Here is a 21,174-nt window from a genome sequence, read left to right as displayed (position 1 = left end):
GAAGGATGGTAAACAATACATTCCAAATTATACCTTACATCCTTTTAAAAGGAATAATAATAATATAAGAATAGCAAAGAAAAAGAATAACTATGTGAATGTATACCTAGAACTGTATGTAAGAGAATAAATGACAGTAAAAATATAAAGCACAATATAGGTAAACAATACTTGATCATAAGTAGCTAAGTATAAATAAATAAAGAAATGTATATAAAAATGGATAATGAATAACGAGATTATGAACGCAAGATAGGAATATATAGAAGCAAAAACACTAACTGCAAAGAAACCAATTCGGAACTGCTGTATGATATGTGATGGAATTTATTGTTCCTATGTTGTTTTTAAGTTATGTGGTTATTTTTGTTAATGTGCTTATGTCTTCTGTTGATGAGTTTATGTGTATAAAATAAAAAATAAAAAAAAATAAAAAAAAATACAGTATCCAGAGGTGGGTTGCTGCTGGTTCGACCCGGATCAAGCGAACCAGTAGTAGTGGCAGCGGGAGGTTCCACCCACCTGCCTGGACGCTTCTTCGCATGCACAGAAGCGTCATGCGCACACGCGAAGGCGAGAGAGAGCCAGTAGTAACAAAATTGGCAACCCACCACTGACAGTATCTTCCCCTCTCCCAGTTTCCAAGGTTTTTTCATTGTTAATTTTTTGAGCTTTAAACTGTAAAATATAATTCAGTTGCTTGTATTTCTATAGCTGATGCTCCATTTCAATTATAATGACTCTTTAACTGAGATCTTGAAATTGCTGCTATCATGCAAAGTGGATGCAGTAACACTGTAAAGATCCATAAAGTTTTTAAAGGAATTTTGCAAAATCGCCAGTTCTGTGAGCACATATCTATTAAAATATGTCCATATCAAATATTCATTGTGCAACATAATCAGGATTGATTGAATTAATGGCTTTGTGATGAATCACTCCCATATACTTTTCCCCAGCAAAACTAGTAGGAAATTTTAAACTTGTCCTCCACTATACAGAAGAACATATCTTCTTAATAAACACCACCATCTAGTGGATCTAAGAGTTTGCAATTCAAAATTCTAAGCCCACTTTTCTTATAATTGAGAGATGAAATGCATTAAAAAATATTTCAGTTATGTCAAAGCAACATAGTATTTATGTTAATTTTTTTTTGTCTTGTACGGTCTCTTGACTAACAGTCTCTTCAGTTTTTCAAACTTGAATTAATTGGGGCAGTGTGTTACTCAACACTGAAAAATCTGCACATTAAATCAGAGCACTATAGCATTTTCTATTTATATTCTCTTCCATTTTGTGTAAAACAGGTGCAGTGGACCATGTTAGTGCCAGAATCCTTCCACACATATAGATTTCATTACAATATTTCAATCCTAATGGAATGCACTGTGTTTATACAATTATTTTACATATATCCAGGGTCTTTTGAAAGCATCTGTCAAAGTTGTCAATATGAAGCAGAATTGTGTCCTGAAAATGTCATGTATTCGGATTTTTATTTCTTTACCTCAGGCTACAAACACACATATTATCATATGTGTAAAAATCTAATGTCTTTGAAATCAGGTTTAAGTGAAGGATTGGATTTGAAATCTAAAATGCTTGCTTTCAAAATGCATGCTCTATGTGGACACCATATTCTCAATTAGATGTACAGAGAAGATCACTAGATTTAATGTAGAATATCCTAGTTGCCCCCAGGCCGTAACTTGTACTTGGATACACATTTTATATTCTTCCACAGCTCCTGATTTGTTTGAAAGGACCTGTTTCCATGCCTGGTTCACATTGAGAACAGTAAGGTGAAGCGTGGATAAATTAAGGAAAGAAGAAAAATCACCCTATCCCTCCTATTTCCCATATAGTTTATGATGTATTTTATTTTTCCTTTAGGATTTCATACACAGGCCTGGTTACAGCACAGAAACTGTTTTGGTCGCAATGATCGATGACCTCTGGTGAGCCAGGAATAGGGGTCACTCCTCTATCCTAGTGCTCCTTGACCTCTCAGCGGCCTTCGATACCATCGACCATGGTATCCTTCTGCGACGGTTACGAGGTAGGAGTGGGAGGCAACGTCCTACGGTGGTTCTCCTCCTATCTCTCGGACAGGTCGCAGTCAGTGTTGGTCGGAGGGCAGAGGTTGACCCCTAGGCCCCTCAACTATGGGGTGCCACAGGGTTCGGTCCTGTCCCCCCTCCTATTTAACATCTACATGAAGCCCCTGGGTGAGATCATACACTGGAACGAGCTCCCTGTGGAGATTCGGACCCTCACCACCCTTCAGGCCTTCCGCAAAGCCCTTAAAACCTGGCTGTTCTGACAGGCCTGGGATTGACGAGTTCCCGTCCCCGCTCAAACTGTGTGGTTGTTGATTGCTTTTAAATTCTTTTGTAGTTGCTTGTTTGTTGTTTCCCCCTTGTCTGTATTCCCTTTCTTTGATTTGTGAACCATCCTAAGTCCCTCCGGGAATAGGGGGGCATATAAATGCAATAAAATCCAAATCCAAATCCAAATACCACCAATATGCGGACGACACACAACTGTATCTGTCCACCCCGTGCCAACTCAGTGAAGCAGTAGAAGTGATGTGCCAGTGCCTGGAGGCTGTTAGGGTCTGGATGGGAGAGAACAAGCTTGCACTCAATCCCGACAAGACCGAATGGCTATTGATGCTCCCTCCCAAAAATGGACCAGCTACTCCATCTCTTAGCCTGGGGGGTGAATCCATATGCCCCTCAGAGAGAGTTTGCAATTTGGGAGTCCTCCTGGATCCACAGCTGATGTTAGAACATCATTTGTCGGCTGTGACCAGGGGGACCTTTGCCCAGGTCCGCCTGGTGCACCAATTGTGACCCTACCTGGATCGGGAGGCCCTTCGGATAGTCACTCATGCCCTCGTGACCTCAAGACTGGATTACTGTAACGATTCGATCGCACAGACTAGGCCTTCTCCAGATTCCATCTGCCAGCCAATGTCGGCTGGCGACCCCCCGGGGGAGAGCTTTCTCTGTTGCAGCTCCGGCCCTCTGGAACGAGCTCCCCATGGAGATCCGGACCCTTACGACCCTCCAGGCTTTCCATATAGCCACTAAGTCCTGGCTGCTCCGGCAGGCCGGGGGCTGTTGAAGTATCCAGCCCCATGGTAACTATGAATGTTGTTGTATTTTTAAATTGTTGTCTGTTTTATTTATTCCCTTTACCCTTTTTATTGTAAGCTGCCCGGAGTCCTCCGGGAGTGGGCAGCATACAAGACTAATAAACTCTAACTAACTAACTATAACTGTAAACAATAGAGATAGTCCTCAATTTATGAACATTCATTTAGTGACTGTTACAATGGCACTGCAAAAAGGAACTTAGGACTAACTTGCACTTACAACCATTATAGTATCTCATCAGATACATGATCAAAATTTTGATACTTGACAACCAACATGTGTCTACTACGATGGATGCAGAATCCCGGGGTCACATGATGGTCATTTCCAACTTTGTCAGCGGTGGAGAGCATGGTCATTTTGTGGCTGCTGCTGTGTTGCAATATTTTCAGGGAGGGCTTATTTTGGGGGAAGGGCTTATTTTAGTGCATGCGCTCAAAAGCCTGATTGGTCTTATTATCCGGGGAGGTCTTATTTTGAGGGAAACAGGGTATTGTACGTTAGATATAATAATAAAAGGAGAAAGAGAATACACATAATGGCACATAATGAAATAATGAGCCATGGTGGTGCAATGGTTAAAATGCAATATTGCAAGCCCACGGCCAGGAGTTCGATCCACATTGGCTCAAGGTTGACTCACCCTTCCATCCTTCTGAGGTTGGTAAAATGAGGACCCAGATTATTAGGGGCAATAGGCTGACTCTGTAAACCACTTAAAGCGGGCTGTAAAGCATGTTGAAGCAGTATATAAATATAAGTGCTATTGCAAGTTTATATCATTCTTCCATACTTATTAATATCATTTGTTAGTTTATTTTTCTCAATTTTTTATTAATTGGCTTACCACAGTACATATATATAGTAAGTAACAAAGTCGCAATAGAAGATTTAAAGATAAGGAGGACACGTCCACCTTCAAAGGTGGCTGATGGACATAATGTAACATCTCCCTCACTCTCTGCAACTGATCAAACTTACAATGGCATTGAATGAAAAGATTTATGATCAATCCTCAAAGCTCTCTGCTAAGTCAATGAGGAAGCTGGCAGGGAAGGGCAAATCCACTTCTTCCATCCTTTCTTTGCTCACTCACTCAATCACTCGCATGCACCAGACCCTCCTTCCCCTGTTGGTAACTCATCTCCATCAATTCCCTCCTTCCCTGGATCTCCCTGCACTTGTATACCAGTATACCAGTATGCGCCCACCAGCACCCTCCCTGAGCTTGCTCACATGCACTCATGAATGCATGCATCTTCCACATCTTTCCCTGGCCTGCCTGCATGCTCACACACATTCACCCCACACCCTTTTCCCCCATCCTTCCTGAGCACCCTCATTTGGTGCATGGCCTCTGCCGGGCCTCCCACAGTCTTCTCTACATCTCTGCGGCACCCCCATGCTCTTTACCTGGGATTCCCTTTGCTTCCTGTTTAATGGCCTATGTATCCTGGGGTTATGGTGTCAATTGGGGCTGCCTTGATTGCTGTTTGTAAGTAATGCAGTAACTTGACATCATACTTTACGACAATACTAGTTAGAGCTGGCAGTTCCAGTTCTAAATGCTATCTTCGCTCGAGACTACTTGTATCTCTCTGCTCTGAGAGACTAAGGAAGTCGGATTGCATAGCCTAGGGGTATCAAACTTGCGACAACATGTCACATGATGTATTGCAACTTTTCCCCCTTGGCTAAAACAGGGTTGGGCATGGCCAGTGTGCGATGCATCCAGCCCACGGACTGTGAGTTTGACTCCCCTGGTATAGCCCATTTAAATATGAATAGCTTCCCACAAAACCAGGATCTGAAATGCTAAGAATATATAAAATAATATATGACTTTATCTCTTTCCAAGCATATATTCTACTAGCCATAATAAAGCTGTCTTTTTGCCTTGCCTCCCATTATTTGGCATAGGAAAGGAACACAACATATCTAACTGCAAATATTAATACAATGCTCTTCAGCCCTAAAATAATTTAACAGAGCAGCTAGCAATTAAAATGAGGCAAAATAATTAATCACATGCTGTAATGAAACAGGAGAACATTAGCAATAATGCTCAATGTTTAACTCACTTTGCACAATCCAATTCATTTCAGGTAAAACAAATCCCAACACATGTTATGCTTGGAGACTAAATGCTTGGAAAAGATGGGTATTTAATGCTTGCAGATTGTAACAAAGTACAGCTCTCAACAACAAAAACACATTTTCAATTTTCTAAACCAGTGATTCTTGAAGTACAGTTTACAAACAGTGAGTGATTTGTAAATGTCCACTCAATGGTCTGCCATAACCTTTACCACATTCATGGGCCAGAGCCTGTTCACCAACTGAGTTTCACCTGGTCATGCATGCCAGCAACTGTCAAGAACTTTTTTGGTGCTTCAGCCCCACCCTTATATATCAGTTAGCAAGAACCAGTTCATATCTGAATCTTTTGGTACCTTAGTCCCGTCTGCCCACATGCTCCAGTACCGAGCCAAGGTGGCGCGGTGGTTAAATGCAGCACTGCAGGCTGACTGCTAGATCAGCAGTTCAGCGGTTCAAATCTCACCGGCTCAGGGTTGACTCAGCCTTCCATCCTTCCGAGGTGGGTAAAATGAGGACCCGGATTGTTGTTGGGGGCAATATGCTGACTCTGTAAACCGCTTAGAGAGGGCTGAAAGCCCTATGAAGCGGTATATAAGTCTACTGTTATTATTGCTATTATTACTCAGTTCATTCTCAAAGATTGGATGATTTATTAAAGCCTGTGCCTGATAATACTAACACCAATGGGAATATACTACAGAGCAAACTGAAAGTTAATTTGGTATAGTGGTTAAGGCATCAGGTGTTGTGACCCGCCAGCAGCCAGCAGATCTGGCAGCAGATTCAGACAGTGAAGAGGATGGGGAGGAACATGGGCCGGTCCTGGAGTCTGGAGAAGGCTCTGATGAGTGCTTTGCATCAGAGGCAGAGAGAGGGCCAGGGCCATCTGACAGTTATCACCTATCTTCAGAGTCGGACATCAGTGAGGCAGAAGAACAGCTAGAACCTGTTCCCAGTATGTGCATGCGCAGAGCTGCCAGGAAAAGGGAACAGCTAAGGAACAAGGATCAACTCAGGAGTAAAGCCACAGGTGGACCGCTAACAGAATAAAGAGAATAAAGGGGAGTGGAGTTTGTAGGAGACAATTAGTTCAATTCATCAGGGAGAAGACCTGTTCCTGACTTCTTGCCAAGTATTCTCTGCTATAGAGTGGCATTTGGAAGATATCGGCCTGGCAGTTCTCCAAGTCTGATAAAGATCTGTAGTTGTGAAATCTCTTGAAAGACTGTTGGCTGGGACTTTGCTGGTGAGCAATTCACTAAATAAAAGGGGAATAAACTAAATAAAAGGGGTTTTATTGGGACAAGGAGTTGGCTTCGTGCTTTTGGGAAGCCTAGGTCAGAACATCAGGTTAGGAACCAGGGGACTGCAGTTATGGTCCTGCCATAGGCACAAAGGCAACTCAGTCACTCTTTCTCAATCCTAGGACGCAGGCAATGCAAACCACTTCTGAAAGTTTGCCAAGAAAACTGCAAGGGGTTGTCCAGCAGGTCACCAGTACACAAAGACCAACTGCTTTGGTCGCGCTGATCGATGATCTCTGGCGGGCCAGGGATGGGGTCACCCCTCTATCCTTGTGCTTCTTGACCTCTCAGCGGCCTTCGATACCATCGACCATGGTATCCTTCTGCGACGGTTGCGAGAGGTGGGGGTGGGAGGCACCGTTTTGCGGTGGTTCTCCTCCTACCTCTTGGACAGGTCGCAGTCGGTGTTGGTTGGAGGGCAAAGATCGACCCCAAGGCCCCTGAAGAATGGGGTGCCGCAGGGTTCGGTCCTGTCCCCCCTCCTATTTAACATCTACATGAAGCCGCTGGGTGAGATCATACGCCGGCACGGGATTAAGTATCACCAATATGCAGACGATACGCAGCTGTATCTGTCTGCCTCATGCCAACTCAGCGAAGCAGTAGAAGTGATGTGCCAGTGCCTGGAGGCTGTTAGAATCTGGATGGGAGCAAACAAGTTGGCACTCAATCCAGACAAGACCGAGTGGCTTCTGATGTTCCCTCCCAAAGATTGTCTAACTGTTCCATCTCTCAGGCTGGGGGGTGAAATTATACGCCCCTCAGAGAGGGTTCGCAATTTGGGAGTCCTCCTGGACCCACAGCTGACTCTAGAACACCATTTGTCGGCTGTGACCAGGGGGACCTTTGCCCAGGTCCGCCTGGTGCACCAATTGCGACCCTACCTGGATCGGGAGGCCCTTCAGACAGTCACTCACGCCCTTGTGACCTCAAGACTGGATTATTGTAATGCGCTCTACATGGGGCTGCCCTTGAAGAGTGTTCGAAGACTCCAATTAGTCCAGAATGCCGCGCGAGCGATTGTGGGTGCACCAAGGTACACCCACGTTACACCTATCCTCCGCGAGCTGCACTGGCTACCTATTAGTCTCCGAATCCGCTTCAAGGTGCTGGTCGCTACCTATAAAGCCCTACATGGCATCGGACCTGGGTACCTGAGAGACTGCCTCCTGCCGATTACCTCTCTCAGACCAATTAAATCGCACAGGTTAGGTCTCCTCCGGATTCCATCTGCCAGCCAATGTCGGCTGGCGACTCCCCGGGGGAGAGCCTTCTCTGTTGCAGCTCCGGCCCTCTGGAACGAGCTCCCTGTTGAGATCCGGACCCTTAGTACCCTCCAGGCCTTCCGCAAAGCCACCAAGTCCTGGCTGTTCCAGCAGGCTGGGGGGAGCTGAGAAGCATCTACCTCCACAGAAATTGTGAATGTTGGTTTTGTTTTTAATATGTTGTCTTTGTCTCGTTCCCCCCTTTCCCTTGTCTTTTGTGAGCCGCCCGGAGTCCTCCGGGAGTGGGTGGCATACAAGACAAATAAATAAATAATAAATAATAAATAAATAAATAAAGTTGGCTTTAAGGCGCCCCTCCCACAAATGGGAGTACTAGAATTCGTAACTGTTCAATAGTGAATGTGAGGTGCAAGTAACTAGGAACAGGAGTTTAGTGCAAAGCACTACAAGTTTATTACCTGCTGACTACACCTAAGAATCTGATCTACTAACAATTAAGACAATGGAATTCATGAGAGGGAGGTGGCTGGACTTAGGTCTCTTATGGAAATTAGCGACTCCAAACCTATGACCCATTTGACCCTGAATTCAGCTTAATAATACAGAATAAGAGAGTTAGAAGGGACTTTGGAGGCCTTCTAGTCCAACCCCCTGCTTAAGCAGAAAACCTTACACAACTTCAGATAAATAGTTATCCAATCTCTTCTTAAAGACTTCCAGTGTTGGAGCTTTCACAACTTCTGGAGGCAAGCTTTTCCACTGATTGATTGTTCTAACTGTCAGGAAATTTCTCCTTGATTCTAAGTTGCTTCTCTCCTTCATTAGTTTCCCCCCATTGTTTCTTGTCCTACCCTCAGGTGCTTTGGACAATAGTTTGACTTCCTCTTCATCCCCTAAAATATTGGAACACTGCTATCATGTCACCACTAGTCCTTCTTTTCATGAAACTAGACATACCCAGTTCCTGCAACCGTTCTTCATGTTTTAGACTGCACTCATCATTTTTGTTGCTCTTTTCTTCACTCTTTCTAGAGTCTCCACATCTTTTTTACATTGTGGCAACCAAAACTGGATGCTTCTACCTGGTCATCTCCTATAATGAATAGATCACAAATATACCGGTAGTCATTGACTGAATGTGCAATATGCTGAACTAAATGGAATGGTGAATGCATATAAGTTCCTAATAGGAAATATAGTGATGTGGAATTAAAAGTGGGATTTCATCATTCAGATTCATTCACCTATAGCTCCTTAGTGTTAGAGATTTCTATTGAAGAACATTCTTGGTCAGCATACTGGCAATAAAAATTGTTATTATGATATGGGGTACATAATACAATGCAAATGGCATATACATTATTAATTTAAGATTATGTTTTTTGATACCCAATTCATTTTTAAATGGAGGGAATGGAAAAAGATATACAAATCCAGCAATAATAATTGCCATATTCAAAAAAGATAAACTCGCATGCTCTTAAATAAAGAAGGGTATTGGTTTGAGTTTCATCCCCCCGCCCCATCCAATTTTCCTAATGTTAACAGTGGTCCATAATTATAAAACTATTCAGAATCATTGTTCTAAAATATGTGGTCTTCCACTTCTTTATCAGTTTCCACAGAATGTGTTTTTTTAACTGAACATCCTGTGTATTTTTCACTGCTGTTTTCATAGCCGCCGCGGTCTGTATATTTTTATTCCAGATCAAATTCCCCTAAGCCAATAATTTACTTTGGATAGTAATATTCCCCATTTTACAGACACATCTGTTCCACAACATATCCTCTGGAACATTTCCAAGTGTTCAATGTTCTGTGAGGTTTTTTTTTGTTTTTTTTTTTACATCAGCAGTATCTTCTGATTTAAATTCACCATTCTTTCTTTCTCCAATTACGGAATGAAGTATCACATTATCATATTTGGTTTGGATGTACAATTCTCAGACAAGAACATTTACTTTGGTCCCCTGGCATTTGGCTGCAGCAAAAACTTTTCATAACAACATATGTATTACTGAAACACACATATAGAGGGAAACAGGCCTTCTTGTTTGTCCCCATCAGCAATCTCATTAGCCAGAAAATAACTGCCTAATTACTACACATATTTCGGCCAGTGCCCAGAGCCTGGATTAACTCCTCAGTTTTTTTCCATAGAGGCCACATTAAAATCTCTTTGTTACCACTGTTACGATGCCTCCTTCTAATTAAACCTCAAATTTACTAAGCCCTAATCAAAACTATTTATTAGAGAACAATTAATCAGAAACTAACTAGGGAAAGACAGTAATATACACACAGCCTTCAGCCTCAACCCCATAATAGAAAAGCATCCAATTTAACCTAAATATTTCCGTTTGTTTATTTAATTTACTGAACTTCTCTAGAGCTTCAGTTATTAGTGATTCTAAGCAAGGTGCATACTCAACATCCACAATTAGCTTACAATACATTATGACAACAATACCAATAATAAATAGTAACAAAGTGCTATAACATCTATACCATCTATACTTCTACATCGAGGTACATAAAATACAAGCAGGTAGCCCATTCAAGATTACAACATCCCAAACCCAGCAACTGACTTCCAGTTGAGTTATGGATAAAACAGCGGTTTCCAACAGGTTGTATGCCAGTGGCTGAGGAGATGACATCATTGCTCTCAGTAGAAGCAGAGCCTTTCATAAGGGCACTAAACTTTCTTATTACATTTGGAAATGCTCAATTTAACCACTTTCTGGATATTAGAGAGCTTCAAAACAGTTTACTTTGACAGCTGGTGAGTTTTACCTTCTTTAAGACATTTTAGACAGAAATTTAAAATAACATACAATTTGCAAAAAGCAAAAAAAAGGTTTTGTTTTTTAAGCTTTAAGCAGATTGGGAAACCAAGGAGATTTAAAAGTTATTGTTTAAAAAGAATGCAACAATAAAGGACATTGATGTGCAAAAAGAAAAAAGAGGAATACAGCAACTGAAAAGGTCCATCCCTCTACTGGTAGTATTCATTTAACAACCATTTGCAGTTTTGACAATGATGAAATAGTAAGTTTATGACCAATCATCACATTTGCAAGATCTGTAAAGCCAAGGAATAAGTAACACCATAAGCACAGTTGTAGCTTCACTTTGCAATTGCTTTAACATCCCAGTTGCTGGGTCCAATTGTGATTGTTCAATGAGGACTTCCTATAGTCACTACTTATGAAAACATTCAGAGAAAATTCATTTTATCAATCAGAATTGGGGATAGACAATCTGAAGATTAATTGCACCAAGAAGCCAACTGAGAGTTTGTCAGAGTTTTGGCAGCGTGACTATTCAGCTTCACTTAACAGATTACCGTTTACAACCTTTCATCAGCCGGAAGCTATTAAATCCTCAGTACCTTGACAGAGTTAATTCAATTTCCCAAAAATAGCAGCGTGATATGAGAAAAACAAGATGCCTCCCTAAATGCTTAAGTTGTTATATTGTGGACCAGCTATAGCAGGACTGTCAAACTCAAGGCCCGCGGGCCACATCTGACCCATGGGGTGCTTAGATCTGGCCTGTCGGGTAGCCATGGAAACGGCAAATGATTGGCCCGTGGTGCTTCTGCCAGTGAAAATGGAGCTTGGGAGGGTTGTGATCCGGGGGGGGGGGTATTTTTGCTGGCAGAGGGCTAGCAAAACAAAGCAAAAGGAGAAATGTTTTGCATTTGAGCATCCAAGAAGGGACAGGAAGAAAAAAGGTAAAGGTAAATTAAAAGAAGGAAAGATGGGAAGAGAGCAAGAGAGGAAAAAGAAAGAAAGAGCGGAAAGGACAAGAAAGGAGAATTAGGAGGGAAGGAAAAAGAAAAGGGAGGGAGAGAAGTCCTGTCTTAGCACTTGGCCACCAGCAGGAAAGTCTCCTCCGGAAAACAAGGGCTCTCCCTAATCTAGCCTTCCTCCGCTGGAGATAATGGATCCCCCCCAGCCCTGCCTGGACCACTACAGGTGTCCCTTACACAAGGGCTGCTATGCCCATCCTGGCTGTGCACCCCCTCAAGTCAAACCCTGATGAGACTCTCATTAAAATAAAGTTTGACATCTCTGAGCTATAGCCTCCATTTCATCTTTAAGGACAGCCTCATACAGTAGTCCATGCAGCAGTCAAATGAGAGGTGCATGATTCATGTGAAGGCAGCCTTTTCTCCAGAAGGGATTGTCACTGGCGCCTAAGATGGAGCAATGCAAAGACTCTCCCATCCAGCATGGCCACAAGTCCATATTATTGTCATTCAAAAACTTGCAAACAATTTGATTCAGTCAAGAGATGGAAAGTTTCGGAGGGGGGCAACTTTCTACAGTTTGTTGACCAGAAGTGATGGTATTTTTGAAAGGAAATATAGTATAGTCAAAGCCAAAATTTTCATTATGGGCTTTATCATTTCAGCAGGGTAAAAGTCTTTTCTATTTGGAAACTTGTTTGGGAGAATTTTTTTTACCTCATACAGGCCTAATTATGCGAGTTCAGAAAATCCCTAAGGGAGGTAAAACATCTTTTATTAGCATTTCCTGTCAGAGAGCTGCATAGTTAGTATTGTTTTTAGTATTCAGGGATATACAGATTTTTTGTAAAAAAGAAGGTAAGAGAAAGAAATGGAAACTGATGAGCCATGCAGGATATGTCAGAGAAAATGGAAATCAGAATAAAAATGATAGGGTAGCATGTTGGCAAGTACCATCTCCAAAATGAATGTGAAAGCTATTTCTACAATCAGCAAATGGTCCAATTGTTAGAAAGCTGGTGTATGAGCTATGTAAGCACAATGCATCTCTGACACCCAGTGGTCAATCGATAAAGGTGCAAGATATTTTTTCCACATTCTCTAACCATTCTTGTCTCTATTGGAAACGGCTAGTACCAAATCTACTTATTTCATCAAAGCATCTTTCATTTTATAATCCCAGATAGTATTTTCAAATCAGCCTCTTCCAAATATGTTGGATTATAGTGACCATAATTTTCAGCTATCAGGGTTAAAGTTGCTCCCAATTACTTTAGTTAGTAATGTGAAATGTATCAACATAATGTATCAACATAACCAGGAAATGAGGCCCTTCACTCACTTGTGGCCTCAGGCCTGGGCCTTGTGAATGAAAAGCCAGTGGAGTGAGACCCATCCTAATCTCTGTTGGAAAAATGCTCCAGAGGGCATGGCTATGGCAAAGAAGGCATGCCACTAGGCTCCTGCCAATCAATATTTCCTGTCTCCTAGAAGGTATCTGATCTCTCAATCTCTCTAGAAAGTTTCAAGTCATAACCTAAATCAAATTTAAGGGAATAAGGCTGGGCACCTGTGGCTTTCCAAAAGCTGAACTGCTTGCAACTGCCATCAGAATTACCAATGGTAAAGCATTATGGGAGCCAGGGGTATCTGTGGGGTATGATTACAAAAAAAGTGAATATATGGCAGCCATGATGGTTAAGTGAAGATCATCTATTTGATTCACAGACCAAAAAGGGCAGAATTCTGATTGTATCTCCATAGCCGCCATCTTCACTTTTTTAAAGAACAATTGCCTTCTAGGAGCAATTATCCAGCAATATCTGGATATCTGTAGGCAAGGGAAAGCTTCCAAGCAGTCATGACTTATTGACAAATCTATGCAGGTTTTTTGGCAAAGTTTTTGTAAGTGATTTGCCACTGCTTTCTTACTAAGGACTGAGAAAGTGAGCATCCAAAAGACATTTAACTGACTTTCATGCTTAAGGCAAGACTGAAATTCCATTTTCATTCCATTTTGGTGTTCTGTCTTCAGGTTTCAGGCATTCAAAAACACTCAGCACGTCTATTTTGAAGCTCGATCTTCCCTTCCCCCTTCTAATAATAATGTAGAAAATAGGACTATTGAAAAGCAGTTATTTATTGCTCAATTTTGAGAATAGGATTCCACGGAGCGCCGAGGACTATAAAAATGGGTGTACACCCCAAATTCCACACAGATAACAATTCTTGAATTAGAGTTATTTTGGCCGACCTGCTGGGTAAAGGTGATGGAAATTACAGTCCACCAACACTGCAAGGCATCAAACTGGGAAGTCTAAATTACAAGTCACTTGGGAAGTAAACACAACCGATGGCAGTGGTTCTAATTTGTCTTAGAAAACAAAATTCTTGTAGATGTGGTGTCAGAATATACTTCCCATATACCCTGAAGACAATCTTAAATCACAACCAAGCACACTCTAAGGCAGTGCTTGCTTAAGTAAGGTGTCAGGTCTTGAGCATTTGTTAAACATAAAGAAGTAGAATGAAAAATAAATTTGAAATATAAATTCAAATATATGCCACAATTGGATGGATTCACATAACAGACCAAGGCACATGTTGGTTTCCTAACCCACTATTAAACTGCACAACGGTCTCCAAGCCAAACAAAGCATATTAAAGCCTATTAAAACTTCATTACTAGTAGCTTTCCTTAGGTTTGGATTATTACACTTGAGTTCAGCAGTGAGTGCCGGCAAATCCAGGAATGGAAGGCTGATTCTCAGACTCCTGAGCTTAGAATCACAGGTTGGTGGGGACTTTAAAGGTCTTCTAGTCCAATCCCTCTGCCCAATGCAAGTATCCTGATACGATTCCAGAAAAAAGGCTATGCAAACCTTTCTTGAAAACCTCCAGGGAGGGAGCACTCCTGATTCCAGGAGGCGGACTGTTTCACTATTTAGGATCATCATTCTGAGACTATGTGATATATGCACAAACAGCTGCCTTCCTTGAGAGCGCTCCCGTCGGCTTCTATGGTTGTTCGAGAAGAAAAACACTGGAAGGGATCCGAAAAGAAAAGGGAAAACGAGGGCAACATGGAAGAGCCTAAAGTTCCAATCTTGAGAAGTTTAAGACTTTTGAACCAACTCCCAGAATTCCTGTTGCTGGCTAGGGAATTCTGGGAGTTGAAGTCCAGAAGTCTTAAAATTACCAAGGCTGGATTATCCCTGCTCTAAACAATAAAGCCTCACTGCTCGAAAGACCGGTATAGTCAGGCCCGATCTGACTTTCTCCGACTGCTTTTCCGGCATCCAGGAAACTTCCAAATAATCAGTTTTTCACCTCTTCCCTCCTTTAAGCGTTTCTGCGGCTTCCACTAGAGGAGGAGCTCACCCCGCAGTGGGAAAGAAAACCCCTCCCTCGCAATCCGCACATCCCTCTTTGGCTCCGTTAGCTGGGATCGGTTTGGGTTGGGGCATTGCAGCATGGCAGATCCGGTCACGGAGCAAATCGGCGCTCGAACGGATTGGCAGCGCGCCCGGGAAGACCCCGCGGAATTGCCACTCGCAGCTGAGCGCTTGGTGGAGGACGCGGTGGGGAACAGGATCCCTTTCGGGACTCTTTACAAGGAACAGAAGACAATCGTGATCTTCTTGCGGGTGAGAGAGCTCCCCACCACCACACCCCGGCCTGGTTGTAACAAACCAGCTGGGGATTGACATCGCAGTTGCAGCCTCCAAGTGGATTGAAGCGTTCCTGGTTAAGTTATAGCATGGGCAAACTTCGGTTTGTAAACAGGCATTTTGGATTTCTATTAGTAAAAGTTAGCTTTAATAATGTTATGATTGACAAGCCGAGAGATCGGACGGACAAGCACTGCAAATGGTAACCATAAGGTGATGGTATTCTGCGTAGCTGTTTGGAGATTGAGCTGGGCTAAACATTGGGGGTGGGGGGGATTCCGCTCAGGGCGCAAGGGGCTTCCCGCAGCCTCGACCGATTTCTTTTTTAGGGGCCTACTCCCGAATAAGCATGTGCAGCCTAGGATCACACGTATATCCCAAATGCCCAAGCCAATGCTAAATTACTTAATATAAAAATTAAACTTATTTCAGGAATGGTTCACACGAAGGTAGAAGCAAAGCAATCACACCAAGGCTGTGCCTGTTGTGTGAACCGGCCACCGTAGTTTGTGGTTTAGGATGTTTTGTAAAGACCCTCTTTGCAATTTAGACAGGAAAGTTTGTAAACTGGATCAGCGCTGTGCCTGAATGTTGTAGAACATTTATTTATTGCTCTGTGATTCTGATTTTTATGAATTCAATGCACAGGAACAAATAAAATGGACTTCAATAAACAGGTTATCTTGCAAATGTATGATCTGACACCCATTGTTTCTCTCCCCCCCCCCCCACCCCCAGCATTTTTTGTGCTATATCTGTAAAGAATATGTGGAGGATCTGGGCAAAATTCCCAAGAAATTTTTGCAAGTAAGTGCAAGCAAAAGTTATATATAATATGGTTACTAACACAGAAGTTTGAAGTCTCCCTAAAATTACATGGTGTGAAGTTGTTTTCATATATGTGTTATGTGTGTTTTGATTACCGGTACCTGGGATGTTTATTGATATTGACTCCCAAGAAAATGCAGCTATATTTTAATCTTAAAAGTGCATGGTCAAGATCATCAACCTTTGAAATACTGTATAATTTTAAGATGTTGGATGTTGATTAATACAGAGTACTATAGAAGTAATTATTGTCAGGTTATACAGATTTGGAGAAAATCCTTTGATGTGTGCTTTAACTAATCATCCACTATGGAAACTTCATCTGCTCTCAAGATGAAGTTCAGGATACAGCTAATCTCTCCTTAAAAAATCATAATTGCCTATCTGAAGTTTGTAGACCTTTGAGGTCACTAAACCCCAGTAGATTTTGAAATATATATAGCCCTTTGAAGACTGCATATACTTCGAAATCAGGTAAATGAAACATACTTACAGTTACATTGGTTCCTGATCAGTTTACAGCACACTTTGCTAAGGGCCTAAATAATTTGAAAACCACTATAGGCCGGGAGTTTGACAATTCTGCAGTAGAGGATTTAAAGATTGGATTTTCCCATAGGTATCTCAGAAGGTTTTGAAAATTGCTGTGCCTTGGTGGTTAAATAAAAGATGGAATAAGGACATTTCAGTTTTGCCAGTTGGTTTTGAGATATTTTGAGATATTGGGTAACAATTAAATTCCAGGCCTTTCAGATATTCTAACGTGTTACATATTTGGGAACATTGCTTAGCCATTCCTATTATTTACAGTGATGATGATTTTAAATTCCCTGATAAGCCTCTAAGAATTCCTTTGAACAAAGAAAGCTAAGATCCCCTTAGTATCTTAGTCCTAGTTCTAATTTAATGCTTTTTGCAACAGGTTGCTTTTCAACAAGGAGATAATGCAGAAGTGGCAGAATGAACACTGCAGGGGGCTATATTCACTTTCTAAGGAGCTAGTAAGGAGCTAGTAGAAAAAGTTGTTAATACTATCTCAAATTTTTACAGCCTCTGCCACCAGCAAACAATGACTCACTGTGATTATATCATGGGAATGTTGATTTAGTTATCACTAAATGGTTAATATTCAAATAACTATTCTAAAGTATTAATAGTGTAATCAGTAATATTATATAATTAACTCAGATATGCTACTATAAACACTTTTAGATCACTATCTCCACTAATGGAAATTTATAGTAAATTCCTAGAAGACCATTAATATTAGGCTGGTCTCAATCCTGACAGGCTATTGGGTTAACCTGAGTTAACCTGTCTAGATTTGCACAATCCATTGAATTATCAAATAACCACAGGAGCTAAATTCATATACTCTGCTATGCCAAAACAAATATTCTACCCAAATTTAGCTTAATATATTATGCAATGCAAGCACTAGGTCTTTAATTACATGATGCCTCAGCTGCTATGGAGTCCAGGTTTCTGGTATTGCTGCATAAAATAGAATGCTTCATACTGAGAAAGTAACTTGATCTTCCCTCTGTTTCAGGGCATAGACTAATTGCTTTTTGTTAAAATGTGCATCTTTGTTAAAAGGTGCACCTTTTCTCAGTGGGAAAAGGGCTGCTAGATATGTACAGGAGCTCATTTCCTGTAGCTAAGTGATACAGCTGCTCCGCCTGGTTATTTAAAAGTAGAGGCCATGACATTTTATGAAGTTGCTTTAAAAAAAGGCCAAGCCTTTGTTAAAGTAAGAATTGCTTCAAAGGTTTACACAAATCTCATTTTTAGTTTGACCCAAAGATTGGGTTGTGAAGTATTGGTTGGCAATTTTAAGATCAATATTTTTTTTCGGATTTTTTTGCTTTAGGATGCAAATGTTAGACTTGTGATTATTGGGCAATCAGCACATCATCACATTCGGGTAAGTGTAACTGAAAATCCAGTTTATTCTGCTGAGGGGGTTATAAATGCAGCTCTTTTGTTTCAGTGTTTGCATCCCTAAGCTTGTCCACCCATAAACACATTCACACATATATATCCCGATATAAATAAGACTGCTTAAATTAAATGGACACTAAATCTGCTTTGAAGGCTTCTTTCCAAGTTCCTGGAAATTATCCCCCTTCTTTTTAGGAGGGGTTACTTCCATCATGTTTGCTTAGAGCTGCCAAAGCCTAGATTAAATACATTTAATTGGAAGAAAATTTCGCTTAGTGTAATGGGACTTAATTAAAAGCAAGGCTGACAGGATTGCACCATTTGCTTTCAAAAATAGAACTGCATTGTGTATTACATTGATACCTAATATATATTGCTTGCAGCCGTTCTGTAATCTGACAGGTTACCCTCATGAAATATATGTAGATCCACGAAGAGAAATTTATAAAATTCTTGGTATGAAAAGAGGGGAATCCTCCAGCTCAGCAGGTGGGTTGTGCTACTGACTTTCAGTATCAAAAACTGCTAATATATCTTTACCTAATGATATGTAAACTGAAACTGTACTTTCAGTGTACAAAGTACTGTACTTTGTTTTATGTACATACAAAATCAGGAATACCATTAAGACCTCATTTGATTATAAAATTGGAGGGACCATTTTGGCCATTGTAAAACCTCCTGCTCAGTGCAGGAATCCAAATGAAAGCATCTCTGTCAGGTAGTTGTCTAGTCTGGCCTTTAGCAAAGTTAACTGGGAAATTCTGGAAGTTCGGGCCATGGCATGACAGAAATCGGGCCACACAAACAAGCGAAGTCCAATCCGCAGAATGCAGGCAGCACACAAAACTATACCCCCTCTGGTCTGCATCTCTTCACAGAACTGGTCCCTAGTGTCCAAAAAGTTGCAGACCACTGATCTAAAGCACATTTCTTTCCTTTGAACTTAGTTCTGATCTTCCTGGAATTGGTTGGTAGCAACTGCCCAGAGGATTATAGCCTAATGTATTCATAATGACAATAGAGCTAATGTATGCTTTTTGCCAAATAACCTTCCTCTTCTGCTATCTTTTGCAGTGCACAGCCCTCATGTTAAATCCAGTTTGCTATCAGGAAGCATTAAAAGCATGTGGAGAGCAATGACGAGCCCTGCATTTGATTTTCAGGGTGATCCAGCTCAGCAGGGAGGCACTTTCATTTTAGGACCAGGTAAAGTAATAAATGTAGAGCTTTTTGTTGGCTACGCAATCTATTTTATAGTCATCGAAGCATGAGCCTCTAAGTTTAAATCCTGATAAAATGTTGATGATGCCATGTATAAGACGTGTCATGTGTGGAGAATTGGGACCACATATTAAGTTCCAGTTAAGAAGATTTATTGCTCAAATCTATACACAAGAATTTAGTTAACTAATCATCAGCACTAAATTGGTGCTAGTTAATGGAATTTAAGGAGATGCTGGACTTGGATCACTTGTGAGAACATAAAGACTCTTCAGTCCACCCCCAGATTCTGCCCCTTCTTACCCTAATGAATTGTTACAGAAAGAAGCTGGTTATATTGGCACAAACACATTTGTAATGCATGTAATGTTTGTGGTGGTGGTAGGCCTCTACCACCAATAAATATAAATTGCTTTCTCCTGGGTTTGCATGGCAAATGGACACAGTCCTCTTCCTGACTTGACCGATGAATTTTCATCCATCAGATTTTCTATTTTCATTCTTGGTCAATGGCCAAACAGGTGACAGAACGTAAATGATCTTGCTGATCTTAAAAATCTAAACAGACTATGATCTAGTTAGTACTAGTAGGAGACTACTGGGAACCTCTTGGCCTGTAGGCTATAAAGGGAAATTGGGAGGGGGGGAGGAATCCAGTTGACAGTGGCAAATAATCTCTCTCTATTTTTGTCTCTCTCTGTGCATATATGTGTGTCTATGCACACACACACAAGAGGATTACCTATCTCCAGTTACCAGATGAAAAGCTCTATTTGACAGTTTTACTTTTTTTAAAAAGTTTTTATCACAACCAATACAATGCTCTTTATACTGATGTAGCAACAGCTTCTTTCTATCCTTATTCCCAAGCATAACAATAGGATTTCTTGATGAAAAGGGTATATTGTCCAGATGCAGTGCTCAGGGAAAATATACAGGTAGTCCTCAATGTACAACTATACTTGAGTCCAAAATTTTCATTGATAAACAAGGCAATTGTTAAGTGAGTCAGACTCCATTTTGCGACCTTTTTGGCACACTTGTTAAGCAAATCACAGCAGTGCTGTTTCCTCCATTTTTTATTTTTTATTTTGCTTGTTGGAAACCAGCTGGAAAGGTTACAAGGTTACTTGACCTCAGGACAGTACAACTTTCATAAGTACATGTGAATTGCCAAGTGCCCAAATTTTGATCACAAGACCATGGGAATGCTGCAGTGGTTGTAAATGTGAAAACTGATCATGTCACTTTTTTAGTGCTTTGGAACTTGGAACGTTATGGTTGCAAGTTGAGGACTATCTGGCTAGATAACATGCTGCTGCTGAACCTATGTTTTGTGGAGATGAAAGTGTTAATATTATTTGTTTCCCATTTGTTCCAGGTGATGAGATTCACTTTGCACACCTTGACCAAAACAGGTCGGACCATATCCCCATTAATAATATTTTGCAGCTTGCTGGAGTTGAAACACTAGATTTTACCTACAGATGTCCAATTATTGATATATGAATTTTTAGAAGAAAAATACACCTGCCAAGACAGGTTTTGTGTGTGTGTGTGTGTGTGTGTGTGTGTGTGTGTGTGTGTGTGTGTGTGTGTATATATATATATATATATATATATATATATATATATATATATATATATATATATATATATATATTATATATATATATGTATGTATGTATATATGTATATATATATGTTTTTTTTATTTGTGCTGATAAATAAATAAAGGGAGACTAGTATAGATCTATTTCAAGCTATTTAGCTCTCATCAGCTAGCCATACCCTTACTGGGATTTGAACCTGGGCTATATTGCACACTAGGCATACTAGGCAGAGATCTTAGCCATTAGGCCACAGGCTCTTATCCGTTTATCAGCGAAGCCAGGGTGAAAGGTATCTATTAGATTTTTTACAACCCCTGGTAAGCCCCAATTATGGGAGGAAGCT

At 41.0% G+C, this 21,174-nt stretch overlaps 1 protein-coding gene across 1 annotated transcript; it reads left to right on the top strand.

The window, feature by feature from the left end:
- The first annotated feature begins 14,972 nt into the window (after window positions 1–14,972).
- PRXL2C (peroxiredoxin like 2C) lies at window positions 14,973–20,804 on the top strand. The gene is made up of 6 exons (XM_032214624.1): window positions 14,973–15,198; window positions 15,961–16,029; window positions 17,924–17,977; window positions 18,378–18,483; window positions 19,072–19,203; window positions 20,600–20,804. The coding sequence occupies exons 1-6, from the start codon at window positions 15,025–15,027 to the stop codon at window positions 20,725–20,727; spliced, it is 663 nt and encodes a 220-aa protein (XP_032070515.1). The 5' UTR covers window positions 14,973–15,024; the 3' UTR covers window positions 20,728–20,804.
- The last annotated feature ends 370 nt before the right edge of the window (window positions 20,805–21,174 follow it).

The sequence above is a fragment of the Thamnophis elegans genome, chromosome 3, assembly GCF_009769535.1.
Source record: "Thamnophis elegans isolate rThaEle1 chromosome 3, rThaEle1.pri, whole genome shotgun sequence".
Classification (NCBI taxonomy): Eukaryota; Metazoa; Chordata; class Lepidosauria; order Squamata; family Colubridae; genus Thamnophis; species Thamnophis elegans.
The sequence above is the reverse complement of the archived record's forward strand: the minus strand, read 5'-3'. Positions and strand labels throughout refer to the sequence as shown.